General features: G+C 43.8%; 1 protein-coding gene across 2 annotated transcripts in view; it reads left to right on the plus strand.

The window, feature by feature from the left end:
- The window catches only part of SSR1 (signal sequence receptor subunit 1), a 44,148-nt gene that overhangs the window by 18,666 nt on the left and 1,794 nt on the right, over positions 1–23,688 (plus strand). The window contains exon 8 of one of the 2 annotated variants that reach the window (XM_045390483.3): positions 4,560–4,623. In XM_045390483.3, coding sequence (XP_045246418.1) covers positions 4,560–4,623 — 64 coding nt within the window. Of the gene's footprint in view, positions 1–4,559; positions 6,927–23,688 lie in introns of those variants that run through there. The other variant, XM_005554107.4, reaches the window with a different exon arrangement.

A 23,688-nucleotide genomic window follows, 5' to 3' on the forward strand; every position in this document is an offset into this window, starting at 1 on the left:
TCCGCTAGCCTCGGCCTCCCAAAGTCCTGGGATTACAGGCATGAGCCACCACACCTGGCCCTATTTTTCATAAATGGTATTATGTTTATATTTTCTATGAATTTTCTATACATGTGTAAGTGTATACGCCTACTGTTTTTATGTATTTAGTTCAGATTGCATCATGCTGTCTACACGGATCTACAACTTCAGTTTTCATACCTTGGATGTCTCTTTACAGTAGCTGCATATATTTACTTAACTGTTGGTAACAACTAGACAGTATTCTTTTATGTATATATGTCATGATAGATTAAACCTGTTCTGTATTGGAAGGTAACTTTTAGTTTTTCACTCCTACAGGTAATACCGTAATGAATATTGTTATATTTAATTTATAGGATAATTTCTTAAAGTTAGAATAACTGAGTCTAAGATTAAATACACTGACTTTTTATGGAAGGGACCCCATTTCCCTCCTAAAAGGGAAAAAAAAAAAGGTAGTGCCAATTTATGTTCTCAGCCATGCACAATATTGCCTATTTAATCAGTCGGTATGATGCAAAATGAATGTCTTACTGTTTCATTTGCATTTCTTTAAGAATGAGGTTCAGCTCCTTTACACATATTCATAGTTGACCCTTGAAAGACACAGGTTTGAACTGCTCAGGTTTCACTTTTATATACAGATTTTTTCAATATAGTTGACCCTTGGTATATTGGTGGGTTCCACATCTGCAACCAAAAGCAGATTAAAATAGAGTATTTGGCCAGGCGTGGTGGTTTGCACCTGTAATCACAGCACTTTGGGAGGCTGAGGCAGGAGGATCACCTGAGCCCAGGAGTTTGAGACTAGCCTTGGCAACATAGTGAGACCCCATCTCTACAAAGAATGAGAAAAAAATACATGTGTTGACATGCGCCTAGGCTGAGGTGGGAGGATTGCTTGAGCCTAGTAGGTCCGTGATTGCTCCATGATGGTGCCACTGCACTCCAGCCTGGGTGACAGTGAGACTCTGTCTCAAAAAAAAAAAAAAAAAAAAAAAAGGTGGGGGTAGGGAGGAAAGGAAATCATTGAGGAGCTAATCTCTGAGGATGCAAAAGCATAAGAATGATATAATGGACTTTGGGGACTTGGGGGAAGGGTAGGAGGAGAGTGAGGGATAAAAGACTACACATTGGTGATAGTGTACACTGCTTGGGTGATGGGTGCACCAGAATCTCAGAAATCACCACTAAAGAACTTACCCATGTAACCAAACACCATCTGTCCCTCAAAACTGTTGAAATAATAGTAAAATTAATTTCAAAAAAAAAAAAAAAGGAAATCACAGTTTTTGCAGGATACCAAACCGAAGTACAGGGAAGGGTTTTTGTATCCACTGGTTCCTCAGTGCTAACAGCCAGACTTCAGTATGCCTGGATTTGGGTGGGGTTGCAGTGGGGGAGTAGTCCTGGAATTAATTTCCTGCAGATAACAGAGATGACTGTATTGGCTAGTGTTTCTTTTCCTGTGAATTGGCTGTTCAGGTCCTTTTCCATTTTTAAATTGTTTTCTTTATTGCTCTCTGTGAGCTAGCTGTCTATTTGAAACATAATTACAGTATGGCAGTTGCTTTATGAAAGGTGGGTACAAAGTAACAAGAGCACAGGAGGAGGTCAGCACTAGACCTGAGTCGTGAACGGTTGGGTGAGGAGTCTTTAAGGTTTTATGAGCTATGCTAACAACTTTTGACTCCTGGGTCAAAGAGAGCCACTTTAAAGGAGAGGAATTACAATTTTGTGTTTTGAAAATTATGGTAAGCTGGGCATGGTGGTGTGCACATGTAGTCTCAGCTACTGGAAATGGTAAGGCAGGAGGATTGCTTGAGCCCAGAAGTTTGAATCCAGCCTTGGCCACATAGCGAGACTCCCATCTCTAAGAGAAAAAAAAAAAAAAGAAAAAAAAAGGAAAAATTAGGATCACTTTGTGGAGGACTGCAAAGGAGCCGTTGGAAGCAGGGTTACCAGTTCCGTGATTTCAGTAAAGCACAGAAGTCACTGGGGCCTAAGCTGAGGCAGTAGTGATGGGAGTAGAAGGATGTTTCATAGGTGGAGTAGATGGGGTTTCTTATGACTGGATGTGTTAGTGAGGGAGGAATGAAAGAGCATTCTGAACTTAGGCAACTGGGTGGAAGGTGATCCCATTAATATCCCATAATCTAGGAAAGAGAAGCATGAAGGATGAGGAGAGATGTATTTGGATTAGCTATACTGAGTGTGAAAAACCTTTGGGACTCCCAGATAAGGATGTCCAGGAAACATCTGAAAGTTCTGTTTCAGAGCACAAGTGAATCAAGATTTGGAAACCCTGGGACATATAGCATCGGTGGTAGCTCAAGTCATGGGAGCTATACATCTGTTTTTTTTCTTCTGAGGCAGGGTCTCACTCTGTCACCCAGGCTGGAGTGCAGTTACATGATCATGGCTCACTGCATCCTCGATCTCCTGGGCTCAGTCCGCCCGCCTCAGCCTCCGAAATAACTGGGACTACAGATGCATGCCACCATACCCAGCTGAATTTTTATATTTGTTGTAGGGAGGGGATTTTACCATGTTGCTCAGGCTGGTCTTGAATTTACGGTCTCAAGTGATCTGTCCACCTCAGCTTCCCAAAGTGCTGGGATTACAATCGTGAGACACCATGCCCAGCTCACATCTGCATATGATACTGCTGCTCACACAGATGGCTGTTAAATCCTAGAGTACTTTTTGAATTCTCAAAGACCATATGTTCAGCATTTTACGTATTTAGAAGAATTATTTAGAGATTGGTCAGCTGTAAGGGCAGTAGTTCCTAGTCTAACCTTTTTGAAAATCTGATAAAAGTTGTAGACTATCTTCATCAGAAACATGTGTCTGTACTCACAACTCAGTTTTAGGTAAGTTGAAGAGCCCCTGAAACCATCCATTAGTAACCTACTTAATGAAGTAGTGAGAGCAGTTTTCTGGATTTTTTTTCACACTTGAAAAGTGAGGCTCTGTCTTAATATTTTAGCCCTTAACCTTTTTTTTTTCCCCCCCCACCGAGACAGTCTTGCTCTGTTGCCCAGGCTGGAGCGCAGAGGTGTGATCTCAGCTCACTGCAACCTCCGGCCCCTGGGTTCAAGTGATTCTCCTGCCTCAGCCTCCCAAGCAGCTGGGATCACAGGTGTGTGCTACCACACCCGGCTAATTTTTGTGGTTTTAATAGAGATGGGAGTTCACCATGTTGGCCAGGCTGGTCTTGAACTCCTGACCTCAAGTGATCTGCCTGCCTCAGCCTCCCAAAGTGCTGGGATTACAGGCATGAGCCACTGTGCCTGGCCTTAGCCCTTAATCTTAAGGAGATTTCTTTGAAGCAAAATTTGTAGTCTTTAAATATTCTTGGCTGGGCCAGGTGTGATGCCGTGTGCCTATAATCCCAGCTACTTGGGAGGCTGAGGCACGAGAATTGCTTAAACCCAGAAGGTGGAGGTTGCAGTGAGCCGACATTGTGCCATTGCACTCCAGCCTGGGGGACAGAGTGAGACTCTGTCTCAAAAAAAAAAAAATATTCTTGATAAACATTTACACATTTTCTAGGTATGGTGATCTCACAATTTTGGAGGTGGGAGATCTTTTGAACAGATTTTTTTTTTTTCCGTTTTATGAAATGCTTACAAATAAGCCCCGTACTTTGGTGAAAATCACTTTCTAGCCCTTCACTTTTTTTAAGTGGAAAAAATGATTTTTATTTCTACTTATTCTACAATATACAAACATACAAAAAAAACAGTACCAAAAAATCAATATGAAATCAATGAATGCAAAATCAATACAAAAACAATTATGCAAGTAATTTCTAACTTATTCTAAAATCTTCCTAATATGTAAAGTACCCCCTAGAAAGTAAGACAAGACAATAATAGAGGGAAGATATACATCCAGCCTTTCACTTTTTGGAGAAACTTATAAATGACACCTGTTACCGAATGGAAGTAGAAAAACCCACCACAAATTTATTTTCTGTTAAATAGACCCTACTAAGAATCTAACATAGGAGATACAGCTTGTGTGCATAGAATGGTTTTAGCATTGAAATACTAATTTCCTTTATTCTGCTGCTTATTCCAGGTAAATTTATGACATTGAAAAATTATGCAAACTGCATGACTGCATTTGTAAATACAAAATCTTTCATTTGTAACCAGCATGTCTCTTTGAGCTGTCACTATCATACCTTTTAAGCAGTTTTTAAGTGTTTACTTATGCATGTGTAAACTTGGTTAAGTTACAGAATTCAAGATTTTGCATGGTATCTTCAGCAGTACAATAACCAAGTTTTAATCTTTTACCCACCCTAATTGCAAAACAGTTTCATTTTAATTGGAATTACCTCTTGAAGGATTGTGTTAAAGATTGTTTTTAAAACCTAGAGCTAGATAGGAGGCATTTATTATTAGATGGTATTCATGCATGTGTGTAACTTAGTGGGAAAGTTGAAGGCAGATACTCTTTACATGTCTTTTGGATTCAGTATACTTGTAATAGCAAGCTTAAAACTTTCTCTTTTCTTCCAGATAAAGCTTCACCAAGAAGGTTGCCCAGGAAACGGGCACAGAAGAGATCAGTGGGATCTGATGAGTAAATGTTCCTTTGTGCAACAATTCGGTCTTTACTTAACCTGCCCTAATATTTTTCGGCCTGATGGGAATTAGTGCAGAGAAGCCATATCACCATAGAAGGCAACTACTACTTATGTGTGGACTGAGCAATCAGAGTCTGTGGCGATAATATTGCTGAAAATGCACTGCATTCATTTTTCTAAAGTAACAAATTTGGTTTTTTTTTAAACCATTAAAATCTATGTGTGTGCGTGTGTATGTATGTGAGCAGTTGGTCTTACCAGAATCATTGTTGAACTACCTGAAACAAGTCTTTAGAATACTAAATATAATGCAGTTGTCTCTTCCTTTTTGACATTTTCTGATTTTTCCCCCAAACCTCAGTTAATATTTACCCACTATGATTATTGATGTCCTGCCTTGAACAGTTTTAAAGAAAACAATTGTTGGAATAGCTCAAATTTCAATTGATGGCACAAATTAACATTTCGTTGTTGTTGCTGTATTACAATTAGTATTCTAAAGGCAGAAGCAGAAGTAGCTGCTTTTTAGCAATAGAATTGTTTTGGTATTTTGCTGCTGTTTAATGCACACCTTCAGAAAACTTCCCAGTGGATTCAAGGAATTTGGGGATCTCTCTGGCAACAAATTGTGAACACAAAATTTCTGCTGACTTTAATATATGAAACCTGATCCTACCCCCTTTTTTAACAAAAAGAAACTAGTATATTTGTGAAAACTGTGTTGTGTTGTCTGTTGTTGCTCTAGTTCTGACCCAGAGATAGCTCTGGAGTGATTTTAGACCTACTCACTCAGTTGTGTGTAGGTTTTTTTGTTTTGTTTTGAGAGAATTTTTCTCTCCTTAATAAAAGCATCCTTTTTAAAGAAAAGTTGCCTTGGTCCACAGACTAAGCAGAAAATCAAGTTATCAGGACAGAGATATTTCCCAATTAACTCCTAATCAATGAAGAAAGTGAGTTGGATATTTGTAAAGCAGTTAACTAATTGTTTCTTATCTAATCTTTTGGGAGTTTTGCTTGTTGATATAACCTTTTTAGTTAATCTGAAAGATTCCAGAAATTGTTCTTAAGTGCTTAAGACTGAAACCAAAATTAAATTGTACTTCATAAAATCCTCTTACAGAGTTACTCTTGCCCTAGATTGTAAATTAAGTCTGGCATTATTGTCAGACTGGATGGAGGGTGAAGTAAAATAGTATGAACAGTTAAGAGGCTCTCCCCTTCTTGTCTTTAAGCCATATTCTCCCACATGTATTTTATAAGAAAATGTTAAGTCAAATTTTAGTGGTTCTTTAATTCCTGACCTCTTCATTCTCCTTTTCAGTATAATCTCCCCTACACTCATGCCCACACAGACAAAAAACAAAACGAAATACACACAGAAAAAGTCTTTCCAGACTGTTGAAGTATTTAAACATCTGAGCCAAAGCCGATGACAATAGAATAGAAGTTATTGTATAATTGTTAATCACTTTGCAAATAGGGGCTAAGATATCAAATTACCTATATTGGCATTGCTGAATTACAAACTCTATATCTGTAATATAAAGTGTTTGAGTTTTTAATTGGGCTGTTATGATGAGTAGTTTATTTTGAAAAAGCTCTATGAGCTCTAAGTAACTGCATGGTTTTTTGTTTCATGTAATATAGGACACCCTTCACATTCTCAAGGAATATATTCCAAAACATTTTTGTGAATATCTAAGTTTGTGAAACTACTACAGCATGATACAGTAAGGTGTAATTACAGAATTTACAAAATGTAAATGGCCTCTAGAGAGTTTTATGGAATACCTGGTAATAACGTAGGCAGTTGCAAAACCACACTGAGTTACAACTGCCAGCCCTCCTCATTGCCTTACATACCAGCCCTCCCACTTCTGAAGTTCAAATTAGTGCCTCGGAAATGTAGAATTTATTATTTGTCATGTTTTATTTTTTTTTTTTAGCATAGATTGAGAACAGTTGAACTCTTAAATCCTCAGATGCCAGGGGTCTGCTCTAGCATCAGTAAGTATTTAGCAGAAACTAACTCCGTAATGAATGGAATTCAATTCCACACATGGTTTGTTCAAGCACACTTAATAAGTAGCCTATTTTTTAAATGTCTTTTTAAAATGTAAATATTTGGATGAAGTTTTTCTTTGTTTTGATATATTCATTTGCTACACCAACTATGTTTTCAGAATTCATCTTTTGAACAACTTGGTTTCAGAATATGTAAAATGACTTTAAGGATCTTGTGTATCAAACCTGTCCCCAGATGTGTGAGAATAATATGTTCATAAAGCATGGATCTCGCTTTGGTTGTATAGCTTCCTCATTTACTTCATGGTCTTCAAGCCCCTGTTGACTTTCGGGGCTAATCCGCCCTCTAAAGCATTGTCCCAGGAGAGGAAAAGGGAAATGGGACCTCAGAAGTAGAAGCCTCAGGGAAGGAGTAAAGTAGAAATCAGAAGAAAAGAAGCTTCACTTGATAGTAATAAGGTTTTTAAGTAACTTCAGAAAATGTGATTTTGATAAGAAGAAAGGGAAAATTTAGACCTTAAAAAATATGGAAGAGCTACTGCCTTACAAGTGCATTTGTAGCACATCAGCCTAGTATCATGCATTCGTAGCACATCAGCACAGTATCATGGCTGTGCTGGGGAGAAGTAAATGGTGGTAATGTAACATTGCAACCTTTACTTAATGACGTGTTATTTTTGAGGTACAGTAGATAAGTATAATAGGCGAGCCTCATATATAACATTCATCTTGTAGTACAATGGTATCCATACCCTTGATACGAAGGAAAATTGACTTGGTTTGTGCATTTGAATAATGAAATAATTTTTTAAAACTCAGTGACACATACCATCTCTTGCCAAGACTAGACCCCGTATTTTAGTTCCTAAATTAGATGTTTAAATTTAAAAACATTTTCAGACGTACTTAAGTACTTCCACAGTACTTTTCTTTTTTTCATATATAAAACAGATGCAACATACACTGTTCACTTTTTCTTTTCCCCTTGAGACGGAGTGTTTGTGTCACCCAGGCTGGAGTGCAGTGGTGCAATCTCAGCTCACTGCAACTTCTGCCTCCCGGGCTCAAGCAGTTCTCCCTGTCTCAGCCTCCCGAGTAACTTGGATTACATGCGCCCGTCACTGCACCCAGCTAATTTTTGTATTTTTAGTAGAGATGGAGTTTCACCATTTTGGCCAGGCTGGTCTTGAACTCCTGACCTCAGGTGATCCGCCTGCCTCGGCCTCCCAAAGTGCTGGGATTACAGGCGTGAGCCACTGCGCCTGGCCCACTGTTCACGTTTTGAATGGCATCATTTTATAGCTGTAGAACTAAAATGAATGTTTGCCTCTTTTTTTTTTTTTTTTTTTTTTTTGAGGCGGAGTCTCGCTCTGTCGCCCAGGCTGGAGTGCAGTGGCACTATCTCGGCTCACTGCAAGCTCCGCCTCCCAGGTTCCCGCCATTCTCCTGCCTCAGCCTCCTGAGTAGCTGGGACTACAGGCGCCGCTACCCCACCCGGCTAGTTTTTTGTATTTTTTAGTAGAGACAGGGTTTCACCCGGTTAGCGAGGATGGTCTCGATTTCCTGACCTCGTGATCTGCCCGTCTCGGCCTCCCAAAGTGCTGGGATTACAGGCTTGAGCCACCGCGCCCGGCCCCCGATTTTCTTAAGTAAAACTGTACTTTGAACTCCTACCTCCAACTTAGTAAAGAGCAGCTTAACACAGAAACAAGATTCTTACTGATAAAATATTAGGTTTCATTGTTAAGTTTATCTGTCTATAAGCTCATCCTTAGAGGATATTTGAGGAGGAAGAACATCTTGCAGCTGACTTCCAAACATCTCAGTCATTTATTTAGGGCGCTTATGAATGTTACTAATGGATTCTGTATGAATTTGTATCCCTTTTCATTTATACAAAAACCTGGGCTTTTATATTAATTATATCATCTGAGGTTCTAAGGTTTTTCTTTTTTTAGATTTTGAAATTATTTAGGGATAATAGCTCTTAGGTTTGGGTACCACTTTGCTGCATTTTAAGAAAGTGGGAAGGGAACTCATTTATTAAACATCAGTCATGGGCTGTGTTTTGTTTTCTAGTCATCATATCACACACCTTCACGACAGCTCACTGAAGGAAGGTGATACTGTTCCCATTTTGTAGATGGAATAGACAAAACCTGAATTTAAGTAGCTTGCTCAAGGTTACATATAGAATATGGAAAGTTCAAATCATCTCAGTAATGAATACACCATATATACTTGCTGTACTGTATCTATGATAATTCAGCTACCCACAATGCCATTTTAAATTTTTGTTAATCACATATCTTTAAAGTCTCCTTGATGAACAGGATCATGGTCTTTAAAACATTTTAATGGGTTGATTGCATTTTCAAGCTCTAAAGGATTGAAAGATCTGTCTTCACGTTGAAGGTGAGAGTGAAGTATCTGCTCTTGGGTTATAGAACCAGATAGTATAGAACTAAGATTACAGGGTGAGGCTGCTTTTATGTTTTATCTTTTTTTTTTTTTTTTTTTGACAGGGGGTCTCACTGTATTGCCCAGAGTGGAGTGCAGTGGCATGATCTCAGCTCACAGCAGCCTCTGCCTCTTGGGCTCAAGCAATTCTCCTGTTTCAGCTTTCCAAGTAGTTGGGACCACAGGCACGCACCAGAGGCCTGGCTAATTTTTTTGTTGTATTTTTGGTAGAGACAGGGTTTCACCATGTTGCCAGGCTGGTCTCGAACTCCTGAGCTCAAGTGATTCACCCACCTTGGCCTCCCAAAGTGTTGGCTTACAGGTGTGAGCCACTGCGCCTGGCCCACAGGGTAAGGCTTCTGTCTGGTGTGTTATGTTATGGATTTTGCTTACTAGGCACAGTGAGGCATTAAAAAGAAAGTTCAGTATACCTGTAGAAAGGATAATCCTTATTTAAAGTCTCCAAATTGCAGTCAAAGATGTTTTGACTGTGCCTTTTTTTGGTTCCCCTGTTATCCCATATGTAGACTTCTGTCAGTAGCCATAGCAGCCTGTCCGTCACCTTGTTGACATGTCTCCCTCTGGACTGTGAGCTCTGTATCTGGCTTGTTTTTCATACCCAGCTTCTAGTTCACAATTATGTAGAACCCTGTTACTGTTTGAAGAAGGAACAAGAAAATGTGGGCCAGTTTTCATTTGCCATTCTTCCATGTGAGTTAGTATGGTTCATAAGTATTCCTGGTGATACGCTAGTATCATTGGCAGTTCTGTGAGGTTGAACAAAGGGGTGGTGTGGTGTGCTAGCATGCGAGTTAGGAGACCTCTGGGTCTTGACGGTACCCTAGCCACTAACCAAAGGCAGCTCATCCTTGGAGTCTCGGTGTGCTCTTTTGTGAATTGAGAGATGCTTGAAGTGTCTGCCCTAAATAGTCTTAATTCTTTGACCTACAAACCCTTGTTTAATTCAATGTTGTTATAAATGATTCTTCCCTTAAACCTAGTTTTTATTTAGCAAAAGAGAAAAAAAAGGAAACGCTCAGGTCAGGCTGCCTGGGTTTGAATCCCAGATCCCCTCTTAGTTGTATGATACTTCAGGTTTTGGTGCCTGCCTCCTAAGGTTGTTAGGAGTTACTGTGTGTAGCTGCTTAGAACATTTGCCTGGCTCTCAGTAAGCCACATAAGTGACTGCTCTCATTTTCGCTGTAAAGCACCATACTGTAGTAACATCCCATGAAGCATGGGATGGGGAAGAGTATATGGTACCTTATGGACTTTGATGTGGTGGGGTAGTAGTTAAATTCTGCATATGTAAGCTAAATAGTGTTCTTTTTTTAACTAAAGGATGAAAATGTCAAGATGGGCATGTAATATGGCTAGCACTGGATTTAATGATGAACAAATAAGGCTGGCAAGGGCAGTCTTTGTTTTGTCATAAATCTCTTACACCTGCACATCCAGTTCTTTTTTAGAACATGTTTGAAGAGACTCCATATTTCCCAGTGAAGTTGTTGGGGTTCGTGTTATTTTTGAAAATCATCTTGGAATTTATTTCAGCATCAGACTGAACCACCCAAAGAAAATCGGTCTATTTCTGAACAGTTTTTTCAGAAACCATTTCAGTCTCATCAACCCAACATTTATAGAAATAGGAGCTTAAGGCCTAAAGGCATTTTAGAAAGGAGAGTGAGAAATACTGTAGTCAAGAGTAGTGTTCAGATTGAGTACATCAAGCATCTGCTCTGCTCTGTCACACACATCCTCATTTCATCTTCACAACTGCCCTGGGTAACCTTGTTATCTGTAGTGAAACAGCCTCAAGGAGCGCAGAGGCACCCACTCCTCAGGTTTGGTCTGCTGCTCTTTCCGGCTTGGTTGGAATAAGGTGTACGAGCCCTTCGGCAGGGAGCATGTTCTCAGTAGTGCAGAGTGCACTCACCTGGGTTCTAGCTTCAACACTTAGGATTTGCTTGATATTTTATATTCTCTGAGGCACTGCCTGTTTTTTTATTTTTATTTTTATTTTTTAATTTAATTTTATTTTTTTTAGACGTAGCCTCTCTCTCTGCCATCCAGGCTGGAGGGCAGTGGTGCGATCTCGGCTCACTGCAAGCTCCACCTCCCGGGTTCATGCCATTCTGCTACCTCAGCCTCCCGAGTAGCTGGGACTACACACTGCCTGTATTTTTTTCTGCTATCACACTCCAGAGTCAAGCCACATTTATAAAGACTGTCTGGGCAGGGCATGGTGCCTCACTCCTGTAATCCCAGCACTTTGGGAGGCCGAGGTGGGTGGACCACTTTAGGTCAGGAGTTCAAGACCAGCCTGGCCACATGTTGAAAGCCCATCTCTACTAAAAAATACAAAAAAAAGGCCGGGCGTGGTAGTTCACTCCGTAATCCCAACACTTTGGGAGGCCAAGGCAGGCAGATCATCTGAGGTCAGGAGTTCGAGACCAGCCTGCCTAACATAGGGAAACCCCATCTCTACTAAAAATATAAAAATTAGCTGGGTGTGGTGGTGCATGCCTGTAATCCCAGCTACTTGGGAGGCTGAGGCAGGAGAATTGCTTAAACCTGGGAGGCAGAGATTACAGTGAGCCGAGATCGTGCCACTGCACTCCAGCCTGGGAGATAGGGCGAGACTCGATCTTAAAAAAAAAAAAAAAAAAAAAAAAATTAGCCGAGCGTGGTGGCGCATGCATGTAATCCCAGCTGCTCGCAAGGCTGAGGCATGAGAATCACTTGAACCCAGGAGGTGGAGGTTGCAGTGAGCCAAGGTTGCGCCACTGCACTCCAGCCTGGGTGACAGTGAGACTGTCTCAAAAAATAAACACATAAATAATAAGTAATAGCTACTAACAACAACAACAAAAAAGTACAGACTGTCTGGAAAATGGCTCTGCTTAAAGGACCGGTTGCTACCATCAACAGTGGAAGATTCAAAGCAGTTGGTCCTTGGTACGCATGAGAACCGGATTTCATTCCCTTGAATTCTTCAGAGCAGTTTCGTAGAGTGAATGCATGTTAAGGCCTTGCATTTGATATGTCATCCAGTTCATAAGTTGCCTTTTCCTGGCTAAAACATAATGATTATGTATTTTTCTCATCTGTCCCTCCACTGTGGGAATCAGATCTAGAGCAGGCTGAGCCTGCAGATAGGGCAGTGGCCAAAGGGTCACTCTAAGTGTTTTATCTCGACTCCTTACTTGAAGTCCACCCGAAAAGCACACATCTGGTTTATACTGGTTTATACTGAAATACTCATTTCAGGAACCACCAGTAAGCATCTGTGACCACACAGGCTTGTTGACTGATGGCCTCCCGGATCTGGTTTCAAGGGATAACCCCGTCTGTGCGTCCATGGTCTTCGCTCTGCCGCGTGGTCTTCGCTCTGCGGCGAGGACTTTGCTGTGCCGCCTGTGGTCTCCACAAGGGGCTCAGAGCTGAGTCTGAACTGCTTCATGGTCACCAGCTCCTGTCCCTCCCAGCCTTGAGAGGCTTTTCTCTCCAGATGAAACCTTTCCTTCCCGCCGCTTTCTCAGTCTCTGGTTGATTTTCTCTTGTGCCCGTCTCCATGGACACCCTCCTGGCTTCCATCTCTGTGGTTCTCCTGCCTCACTTCCTGTTCTGTTGCTTCTCCCCTTTGTCAAAATATCTCCTATGTTCTTGGCTTCCTTTTCATTGCCAGGATTTCAGGCTTTCCTTTAACTGTTCTTCTACTATGGCTTCTGCCCACAAAAGCCTGCTCTGTCAGGATCTCATGGTTCCCCACTTGCCAGAACCTTCTTCAGCTTCAGTTCCCTGGCATCAACTTGTGTATTTAACCCATTGAACGCCACCCCCCAAATTCACCTTCATTTCTTTGGCCCTGCTCCTCACTCCTTTTCTGTTGAGGAATCTGTTGACTCCAAGCTCACTCAGGCTCACCATCCTGCTCTCTGCAGCAGCCTTGCGAGAGCGTGCCGGTTCTCATGGCTTCATCTGTTAACTGTTGATCACTTCAGTCCTGAGTTTTAGACCTAAATGGTTTCCTTAATGCCATTCTAACTGCCTGTGACTCATTTTCACTTACCGTGTTTATTGTAACGCCAAACCAACAAATCACAGGTGCTTGCTTCTCTCCGTCAATCTCCCCAGTCTAACTTTTTGTCATTCAACATGACTTGTTTATCCAACCCAAAATTGCATAGAGCCCCAAGTATGGTGCTTTGTACATAAGGATTTAATAAGTGACTTCCAATTTTGGCTCTGCTGTGAATAAAATGAGATTTCAGTTCACTTTGAAATCTAACAAGTCAGAGAACATTGAAGAAATCTGAATTTAGTTGGGGCAAAATACTTGTCGTTTAAAATATTTCTGTTTATATTTTCTAATTTATTGCAGAAGGTCTTGGGTTTTCTATTTGAGTTCTAGTGCTTGCAAACTCAATGTGATTTCTGTAACATATCTTAGTCAGGTTTGTTTATTATGAAACTTCTGCAGTGTGAAGTTCTATCTGAAAATGTTATTTAGTTATCTTCTGGGACTATTTAATGAAAGTGGGGTCATGAATCCTTAAAATTCTTGTGCAGATTTGAGAAACGTTTCTGTTATTTGGGGGTCAGTTCTTAAGTGCGGTAAAGCCAACGAGCACTTTGCTTTCTTGGTTGTTCTTACTGGTCTAACCTCCTGCTTGAACTAGTCTGCTGTCCTGTCAAATGCATCTTTTGATTTACATGTCCCTTAAATTAAAGCTGATCATGAAAATATTTGTGTGCAACATGTTTTCTAAAGTACCAGTGCATATTCCTGCTTGGTCTCAAGATGCATGAGGAATATAAATACAAGCAAAAAAAAAAAATCACAATTTCGATCATAATTTCCTCCTGGAAATTATTTAAAAGTTTGGTCAGGCACGGTGGCTCACGCCTGTAATCCCAGCACTTTTGGAGGCTGAGGTGGATGGATCATGAGGTCAGGAGTTCGAGACTACCCGGACCAACATGGTAAAACCTCGTCTCTACTAAAAATACAAAAATTAGCTGGGCATGGTGGCAGGCACCTGTAATCCCAGCTACTTAGGAGACTGAGGCAAGAGAATCACTTGAACCCGGGAGGTGGAGGTTGCAGTGAGCTGAGATTGCACCACTGCACTCCAGCCTGGGTGACTCCGTCTCAAAAACAAAAACAAACAAAAAGTTCACACATTTTTAGACATTTCAAGTAACAGAGTGATGTTTTAGAATAAAGGTGGTTTAAGATTAGTTTTACAGGCACTGTTGGGCTGTCAGCTAGTTTGCTTTTCAGATGATGATCGTAAAGACACTCCCCGCCACACAGGTATGAGTAAGTAAGGTCTCCCCCACCCCCACTCCCATACTGAGTTTCGATTCCCAATAATTGCACAGACTGCATACTCTAATTGCTTATTAAACATTTCTAAGGAAGCCAAGATGGATCCTTGATTTAATTTTCTCATCTGTGTACCCACCCAATAAGTCAGTAGCACCTAAGATTTCTTTCCCTTCAAGATTTTATTCTAAGCAATAGAATTAAGCGTGTTCTTCATAGAAAAAGTAAGTTTTGATTAGAGGCTGTGCACACTCCGGAGAATCAGTTTTCTTTGTTACTAGTTAATAATGTTTTTAGCCTTTTCTGCTGAGAGGAAAAAATGCTTTGAAGAATAAAAAATACTAGAGCATAACAAGCTTGGGGAGTTAGGAAAAAAATATATTAGGGCAGTAAGAACCAGCATTACGTCTTCTCTGCCATGCTTGAAACATTCAGTATTAAACTTTGGATTAATCCAAAGTCTGAAAAGAAATATACCAAAATGCTAAAGCCGTTTTTGGTTAGGATGGTGGGCTTTTTTTTTTCTTTTTCAGAATGTTTGTAGTGTGCCTCTATATAATGGAAGCAATAAATGCAAATGTGAAATTTATCTGAGCCTCCTACAATGAGTCTAATAATCCCAGTGGTTGTGGACAGCTTATTTGTGGCCCCAAAAGAAATGAGCCACTTTTTAACTTGGATGCATTGTCACTACATAGTGAAAGAAAATCAAGATAGATTCTTTTTTTCTTTTTTTTTAAACAGTGTCTCTGTCGCCTAGCTGGAGTGCAGTGGCGCGATCTTAGCTCACTGCAACCCCTGCCTCCCAGGTTCAAGCGATTCTCCTGCCTCAGCCTCCCAAGTAGCTGGGACTGCAGGTGCGCACCACCACACCTGACTAATTGTTGTATTTTTAGTAGAGATGGGGTTTCACCATACTGGCTACACTGGTCTTGAACTCCTGACCTTGTGATCTGCCCACCTCAGCCTCCCAAAGTGCTGTGCTGGGATTACAGGTGTGAACCGCTGTGCCCTGTCAAGATAGATTTTTTTTTTGAGACAGAGTCTCACTCTTGTTGCCCAGGCTGGAGTGCAATGGCATGATCTCAGCTCACCACAACCTCCACCTCCCGGGTGCAAGTGATTCTCCTGCCCCAGCTTCCTTAGTAGCTGGGATAACAGGCATGTGCCACCACACCCAGCTAATTTTTGTATTTTTAGTAGAGACGGGGTTTCACCATGTTGGTCAGGCTGGTTTCAAACTCCCAACCTCAGATGATCTGCCCGCCTTGGCCTCCCAAAGTGCTGGGATTATAGGCATGAGCCACCGTGCCCAGCCCAAGATAGATTCTTTTTTTGTTTTTGTTTTTTTGACACGGAGTCTCTCTCTGTCACCCAGGCTGGAGTGCAGTGGCGCGATCTGGGCTCACTGCAAACTCTGTCTCAGCCTCCCGAGTAGCTGGGTCTACAAGCGCCCACCACCACGCCCGGCTAATTTTTTTGTATTTTTAATAGAGACGGGGTTTCACTGTGTTAGCCACGGTGGTCTCAATCTCCTGACCTCGTGATCCGCCCACCTCGGCCTCCCAAAGTGCTGGGATTACAAGCATGAGCCACTGTGCCTGGCCCCAAGATTCTTAATAGAAAATCCTTGGAAGTATTTCTCCTTTTCAGGGACTCAGCCTTTCTCTTTGCTACTTGTAAAGTCATGAGTTCCTCTCTGCTGCCGAGTTGGTGCCAGTCAGTGCTCAGTGCAGCCACTCCTGCCACACTCCCTTGCCTCTGCAGCTTTTTGCCCACAGGAGTCCAAGCCACTCGGTCAGATCCTGACTCTTCCCTTCCGGAAACTCTCCTCTGGCTTCCACTGACATTTAGGTGACCATCGGTGCTCCACCACTGCCTGCAGGGCTCTCCAGGATCTCTCCCTCCCTGCCTTGCCCCTCCTGTGCTGCCCTCCAGGCTTCCTGGCCAGCCACCTCCACATCCTCTACCCTGCCAGGCTTGTCCAGGATCAGGGCCTTGGCAGTAATCCCTTCTGCCCAGGTTTCAGCCATCTTCCCTGCTCTTAGTCTTCCTGACAACTCCCCTCATGGAAGGCCCCACACACCCTGCTCTGTTCTCATTATCTTCACCACTATCAGAAGTTACCTTGGGCCTGACATGGTGACTCACGCTTGTAATCTCAGCCCTTTGGGAGGCTGAGGTGGGCAGATCACTTGAGGTCAGGAGTTCAAGACCAGCCTGGCCAATATGGTGAAACCCCATCTCTACTAAAAATACAAAAATTAGCTGGGTGTGGTGGTGCGCACCTGTCATCCCAGCTACTCGGGATGCTGATGCAGGAGAATCACTTGAACCCAGGAGTCGGAGGTTGCAGTGAGCCAAGATCGTGCCACTGCACTCCAGTCTAGGCGACAGAGCGAGAGACTCTCTCTCTCTCTCTCTGTCTCTCTCAGCCTGGGCAACAGAGCGAGACTCTCACACACAGACACAGAGAGAAGTTACCTTGTCCTTCCATTGCCCGTCACTCACCCCTTGTGAATGTAAGCTTATGACAGCAAGAATTTTGTCACCAGCTCACCAAGTCTTAAAACAGGACCTGGCACACATGGTAGGTGTTTCATGTGAATTATTTAATTATCACACTGTGAAGTAGGTGTGTCTCCATTTTTCTTTTTTTTTTTTTTTTTTTTTTTTTTTTGAGACGGAGTCTCACGCTGTTGCCCAGGCTGGAGTGCAGTGGCGCGATCTCGGCTCACTGCAAGCTCCGCCTCCCAGGTTCCCGCCATTCTCCTGCCTCAGCCTCCTGAGTAGCTGGGACTACAGGCGCCCGCCACCGCGCCCGGCTAATTTTTTTTTTGTATTTTTAGTAGAGACGGGGTTTCACCGTGGTCTCGATCTCCTGACCTTGTGATCCGCCCGCCTCGGCCTCCCAAAGTGCTGGGATTACAGGCTTGAGCCACCGCGCCAGGCCCGTGTCTCCATTTTTCTGATAAGGAAATTGAACACAGGTGAAATAACTTGCCAGAAATTCCTCAACCATTAAGTGGCAGAGCTGGACACAGGTTTGTGTCCAGAGCCTTCATGTGATGATGCCATCTCCCTCATTTACTGAGGTTCTTTCTCCAGGGCACCATTCACTGGACAGCCGGGAGAAGATAAGAGGTTGAATTGGCATGCTTTGGGTTCACAGATGCTTGCATCTCTGGCTGGGAACTTGCGGGGTTACGGATCAGACTGCTGCACCTTGAGAAGTTGAAATGGCATCTTGGTTGTACATAGCAGCTCAACCAGGAAGCGTTTACTACAACAAAAACTTCACGGAAACTGGCAAGCCAGTGCATAGGCGTTGCTAGAGATGGTTTCCGTGAAATTCCATTAGGTGACTTCCATAAAGGGAAGTGAAACAGTAGATCACAGCTGTAGCTTCAAAATAAAAAGTTGGTTCCTAAATTGAGTGAATTGTAACCTTAACTCTTTTCTCCTTAATCGCATGACAAAGTTGCCAAATTCCCAGTGGAAACAACTCCGTAACATCACAGGCACACAAAAGCCGCCGCAGGAACACTGTGAGGAAAGAGACCAAAGGGAAAGACTAGCTATGTCTTTAAGAATTTATAAAAGTAGGCTGGGCACGGTGGCTCACGCCTGTAATCCCAGCACTTTGGGAGGCCAAGGCGGGTGGATCACTTGAGGTCAGGAGTTTGAGACCAGCCTGGCCAACATGGTGAAATCCCGTCTCTACTAAATATACAAAAATTAGCCAGGCGTGGTGGTGGGCGCCTATGGTCTCAGCTGCTTGGGAGGCTGAGGCAGGAAAATTGCTTGAACTCAGGAGGTGGAGGTGAGCCGAGAGTGTGGCACTGCACTCCACCCTGGGTGAGAGAGCGAGACTCCATCTCCAAAAAAAAAAAGAGAATCTGTAAAAGTTGGCTGGGCAGAGTGGCTCATGCCTGTAATCCCAGCACTTTGGAGGCCAAGGTGGGAGGATCACTTGAGCCCAAGATTTTGAGACCAGCCTGGTTGACATAGTGAGACCCCCATCTCTATTTTAAATTATATGTAGGTATTTTTTTAAAAGAATTTGTGAAAGTATACTTCTATGGGTTTTTTGTTTGTTTCTTTGTTTCTTTTTTGAGACGGTGTCTTGCTCTGTCACCCAGGCTGGAGTGCAGTGGCACAGTCTCGGCTCACTGCAACCTCCGCCTCCCGGGTTCAAGTGATTCTTCTGCCTCAGCCTCCTGAGTAGCTGGGACTACAGGCAGGTGCCACTACACCCAGCTGATTTTTGTATTTTTAGTGGAGACGGGGGTTTCACCATATTGGCCAGGCTGGTCTAGACCTCCTGACCTCGTGATCCACTCGCCTCACCCTCCCAAAGTGCTGGGATTACAGGTGTGAGCTACCGCGCCCAGCCCACTTCTGTGTTTTTTGAGTCAGAGTCCCGCTCTGTTGCCCAGGCTGGAGTGGAGTGCTGTGGCGCCATCTTAGCGCACTGCAACCTCTGCTTCCCAGGTTCAAGGAATTCTTGTGCCTCAGCCACCCAAGTAGCTGTGATTACAGGCACACACCCCCATGCCCAGCTAATTTTTTTGTATTTTTAGTAGAGACAGGGTCTCCCCATGCTGCCCAGGCTGGTCTCAAATTCATGGCCTCAGGTGATCCTCCCAACTCAGCCTCCCAAAGTGCTGAGATTACAGGTGTGAACCACCACACCTGGTTCTAAGTTTCTCATAAGGGAATAAGTAATTACTCATGTCTGTGTTTTTTTGGTTTCATGATTTTAAATCTGTAGTATTTCTCCTCTGTAAAAGTTCCCTAAATGATGTGAAAACATTTTAAAGCATACCTGGTTATCCCCAGGCTCCCTTGATGCCCGTCAGATGAGTGTGTTTTGCTGCCCTCTGCCGCTCACGGACGGTACAGCAGTGACTGAACAACCCATTCCCGGGTCTGCCCCTTGGTATTGCCAGAAAGCTGGAGAAGCCTGGGAAGAAGGCAAGATTGTTAGGAACCATTCTCTCCTAAAGCCAACCCCCTACTCCAACCAGCCTAACAGTCTGTGCTCCACCCCTACCCCAGAACTAAAATGAAAACGAAAAATGCTGCTTTTGCTAAGACATCAATGAAATAATCTCGGATTTTTTAAGTAATTTGAATGGTTTGTGTTGGTAGAAAGATGAATGCAGTGAGGCAAGCCCGCAGGTCACCTATAGAGCTGCCTGACCACGCCCAACATGTGCTGTCCAGATTCACCTTGCCTCCCAAATGGAGCAGTCTTTGAGGACAGACAAAGCTGGCCACCCCTCGACTTTGCCTCTGTTGTGTCCACACACGTATACACACAGGATGTTTCAGATGAACAAATCAAATCTTTTCAGTGGCTGGACTGTCAGTAGTATAGTATGATGGTGAATAGCCGTTGGAGGCCAGGCACGGTAGCTCCAACAGTAATCCTAGCCTGTAATCCCAGGGCTTTGGGAGGCCAAGGCAGGAGGATCACTTGACGCAAGGAGTTCGAGACCAGCCTGGGCAATGTAGTAAGAACCCATCTCTACAAAAAAATTTAAAAATTAGTTTTTTATGTATTTAAAAAAATAGCTCTTGGAATTAGCCCTTGTTTGAATCAAAACTTACCCACTCAATGGCTAGATTACCTTGGGCAAGTCACTTGTCTCAGTCTGTCTCTTCATCTGTAAAATGGGGATAATAGTAACTACAGTTATTAGCTATCCTAGGAATATTTATAAAGTCCTTGCTGTATGTCAAGGGTTTTGACTTCTTAAAGTTTCTACTCTGATCCCGATGCCTGGCACAGAGTAGCCTTCAAATTTTCACCACTAAGAGTATTTATTTCCTCATTACATAAGCCGTGTTTATTTGTCAGCCAACTGAAAACCACTGCCAGCAACTTACTCCTCCCTGTGAACTTCTGGTAGAGGCCTCTCATCTTCTACTTAATGTTCGAGTTGGAAAGAATCTTAAGAGTCATCTCCTCCAGCTCTTTACCCAATGCAGGACCCTCTTCTATAACCACCTGTATGAGCACCTCTGCCTGGCCAGGTGGCCAGCCTTTGGACAGCTCAAATACTAGTTCCTCCTTGAACCCAAATCAACTTCCCTGTTGATGTCCTAGTTCTGCTCTGCAGATCTTCTTAGGAAAAAAAAAAAAAAAATCTGCCTTCTGTCCCTTACAACAGTAAGGGGCAGCACCGCCCACTCATTTCAGGTGGCCTTGCACCTGAAATGTTGGAAGAGAGCTATCACTTCTTTCTTTGTCAAAAATCATGTTATCCAGGCCAAGGTAAAACATCCTGCAACCTACATGGGTCTTTTGAAAAATACATTCCTGGGCCGTGCACAGTGGCTCACGCCTGTAATCCCAGCTCTCAGGGAGGCAGAGGCGGGAGGATAGCTTGAGCCCAGGAGTTCAAGACCTGCCTGGGTAATATAGCGAGACCCCGTTCTCCACAAAAAGGAAAAAAAAAAAAAAAAAGACAAAAAAAAAAATATATATATATATATGGAAATATATTTCCATAGAGCAATTTTGTTTTCAAGGAAACACTGCCTTTATTAAGATGATAATTGACTCCTTGAAACCTTACAGAGTCTATTGAGTTATGTAAATTAAAGGGTCCAAGTGATGACCTGAGATAAAAGATGGAAATGATTGCCATTAGCTCTCTCCCTCCAAAAACACATTCCTTCAGCAATTCCTTCCTGCTCTTCGGCACTTGCAGGCTGAATTGCTCCTGAGACTGGGGGTTTAGTAAAGGGTGGGGCTTCCTTGAAGTGCAAGGCTCAGGATGCCTTCCCCAGAGAGGCTCTGACACTGGGCTGGGGCCCAGGAGTCTGCATTTTAGCAGGTGCTGCCGGTTCTCCCACACCATGCTGCACACCGTCATCCAGGACAAGCCGTGGCTCACAGCACAATGTCCCTGAGCAGCCATGTGGCCGGACGGCACAAGCACACTGAGGGCGGGGGGAGCTTGTCACTGATGAGGCTCCTGTTGCCCAGGGCCGTGTTCTGTGCCCCCTTCCTGGTACTTCTCACCCTTTGATAGCTGCAAGGCCACCTGAAATGGGTGGGGGGTGCTGCCCCTTACTGAGCACTGAGCTCTGACCTGAGACTCCTCAAAGCATTTGGCTTGTGTGCACTCATACCGCTCTCGATTTGAGATAGGTTATAATATCATTCTAGAGCTGAGCAGATTGAGGTATATGTAGAACGGTAAGGCTGCCCCGCTAGTGAGCAAGGTAGCCAGGATATGGACGTGGGTAGGCTGGCCCCAGGAGTGCCCCCACTCTCTCCAGTGAGCAGCAGACATATCCAGCCAAACACGCGTACCCCAGAGGCACCCGGAACGCCATATGGGGATCAATCATTTTCCTTCCCTGAACCACTTTTTTTCTCTCTTTTTTTTAAATTTTTTATTTTTTGAGACGGAGTTTTGCTCTTGTTGCCCAGGCTGGAGTGCAATGGCGCAATCTTGGCTCACTGCAACCTCCACCTCCCGGGCGATTCTCCTGCCTCAGCCTTTCGAGTAGCTGCGATTACAGGCATGTACCACTACGCTTAGCTAATTTTTTGTATTTTTAGTTGAGACGGGGTTTCTCCATGTTGGTCAGGCTGGTCTCGAACTCCTGACCTCAGGTGATCCACCCGCCACGGTCTCCCAAAGTGTTGGGATTACAGGTGTGAGCCCCCGCGCCCAGCCCCCTAAACCACTTTCTCCTGCAGTATTTCCTGTCTCCGTTGGTGCCATCACTTCCAGAAGAAACTCCCTTTTTGCAGACCCCCTCCATCCTCCTGCCTCTTAACAGTCTCTTATATCCAGCTCTTCTGTGGCCCTACCCTGCTCTGGGCCTTGGGAATATGTGGCAAGCTCTTGGTTCCCATATGCTGCCCCTGTGGGTGCGGTGCTGCCTTTGCCTGCAGTGCTGCGAGAGCCCTGCCCCACTCTCCCAGCTGCCAGTCTGGTCCCCTTCCAGCCCACCACCTGAGCTGCTTCTGTGGTCATTGTCAAATGGCATTCTGACCCTGTTGCTCTCTCCTGCCCCTAAAGGTTCCCCACAGCCATCAGGACAAAGTTCTCCACCATTAGCTTCTGCCTGCCCTTTGGCCCTTCTGTCTCACTGGTCCTCCTGTGAATTTGTACTCCAGCCCGGCAGCTCCCTCCCTGTGCGCACCACACTGGTGCCACCTCCTGCCTGCACAGGCTGCCCTCTCTCCCAGACATTCTGCCACCTTCAAACTTACACAAAAGTTTCAAAATAGTATAAAGAAACTCCCTATACTCTTCACCTTCACCCAGATAGTGCTTAGCATTTCACCACATACAAATGCACACACCCCCCATATGTATTTTTTTCTGAGCTCTTTGAGAGTAAATTGCAGGCATACCACGTCCCCTTTCCCCCAGATACACCAGTGTTTACCTTCTAACAACAAACATTCTCTCTCTTTTTTTTTTTTTGAGTCGGAGTTTCGCTCTCTTGTCCAGGCTGGAGTGCAATGGCGCGATCTTGGCTCACTGCAACCTCTGCTTCCCAGGTTCAGGCGATTCTCCTGTCTCAGCCTCCCGTAGCTGGGATTACAGGCATGTGCTGTCACACCCAGCTAATTTCGTATTTTTAGTAGAGATGGGATTTCTCCATGTTGGTCAGGCTGGTCTTGAACTCCAGACCTCAGGTGATCCACCCGCCTTGGCCTCCCAAAATGCTGGGATTACAGGTGTGAGCCACTGCGCCCGGCCCAAACATTCTCTTATATAACTAAACTACAGTTATAAAAGTCAGGAAATTTGGCTGGGTGCGGTGGCTCAAGCCTGTAATCCCAGCACTTTGGGAGGCCGAGACGGGCGGATCACGAGGTCAGGAGTTCGAGACCATCCTGGCTAACACGGTGAAACCCCGTCTCTACTAAAAAATACAAAAAACTAGCGGGCGAGGTGGTGGGCGCCTGTAGTCCCGGCTACTCGGGAGGCTGAGGCAGGAGAATGGCGTAAAAACCCGGGAGTCGGAGCTTGCAGTGAGCTGAGATCCGGCCACTGCACTCCACCCTGGGCGACATAGCGAGACTCCGTCTCAAAAAAAAAAAAAAAAAAAAAGTCAGGAAATTTAACATTTATGCAACGGTTTCTAAACTATAGGCTGTGTTCAGACTTCACTAATTGTCTCAGTAATCCTCTTGACGGCTATTTTGTTTCCTGGTTTGGGATCACGTAGTACGTTTAGTTGTCATGTCTTGGTCTCCATTGTT

This window comes from Macaca fascicularis, chromosome 4, assembly GCF_037993035.2.
Source record: "Macaca fascicularis isolate 582-1 chromosome 4, T2T-MFA8v1.1".
NCBI classification, from domain to species: Eukaryota; Metazoa; Chordata; class Mammalia; order Primates; family Cercopithecidae; genus Macaca; species Macaca fascicularis.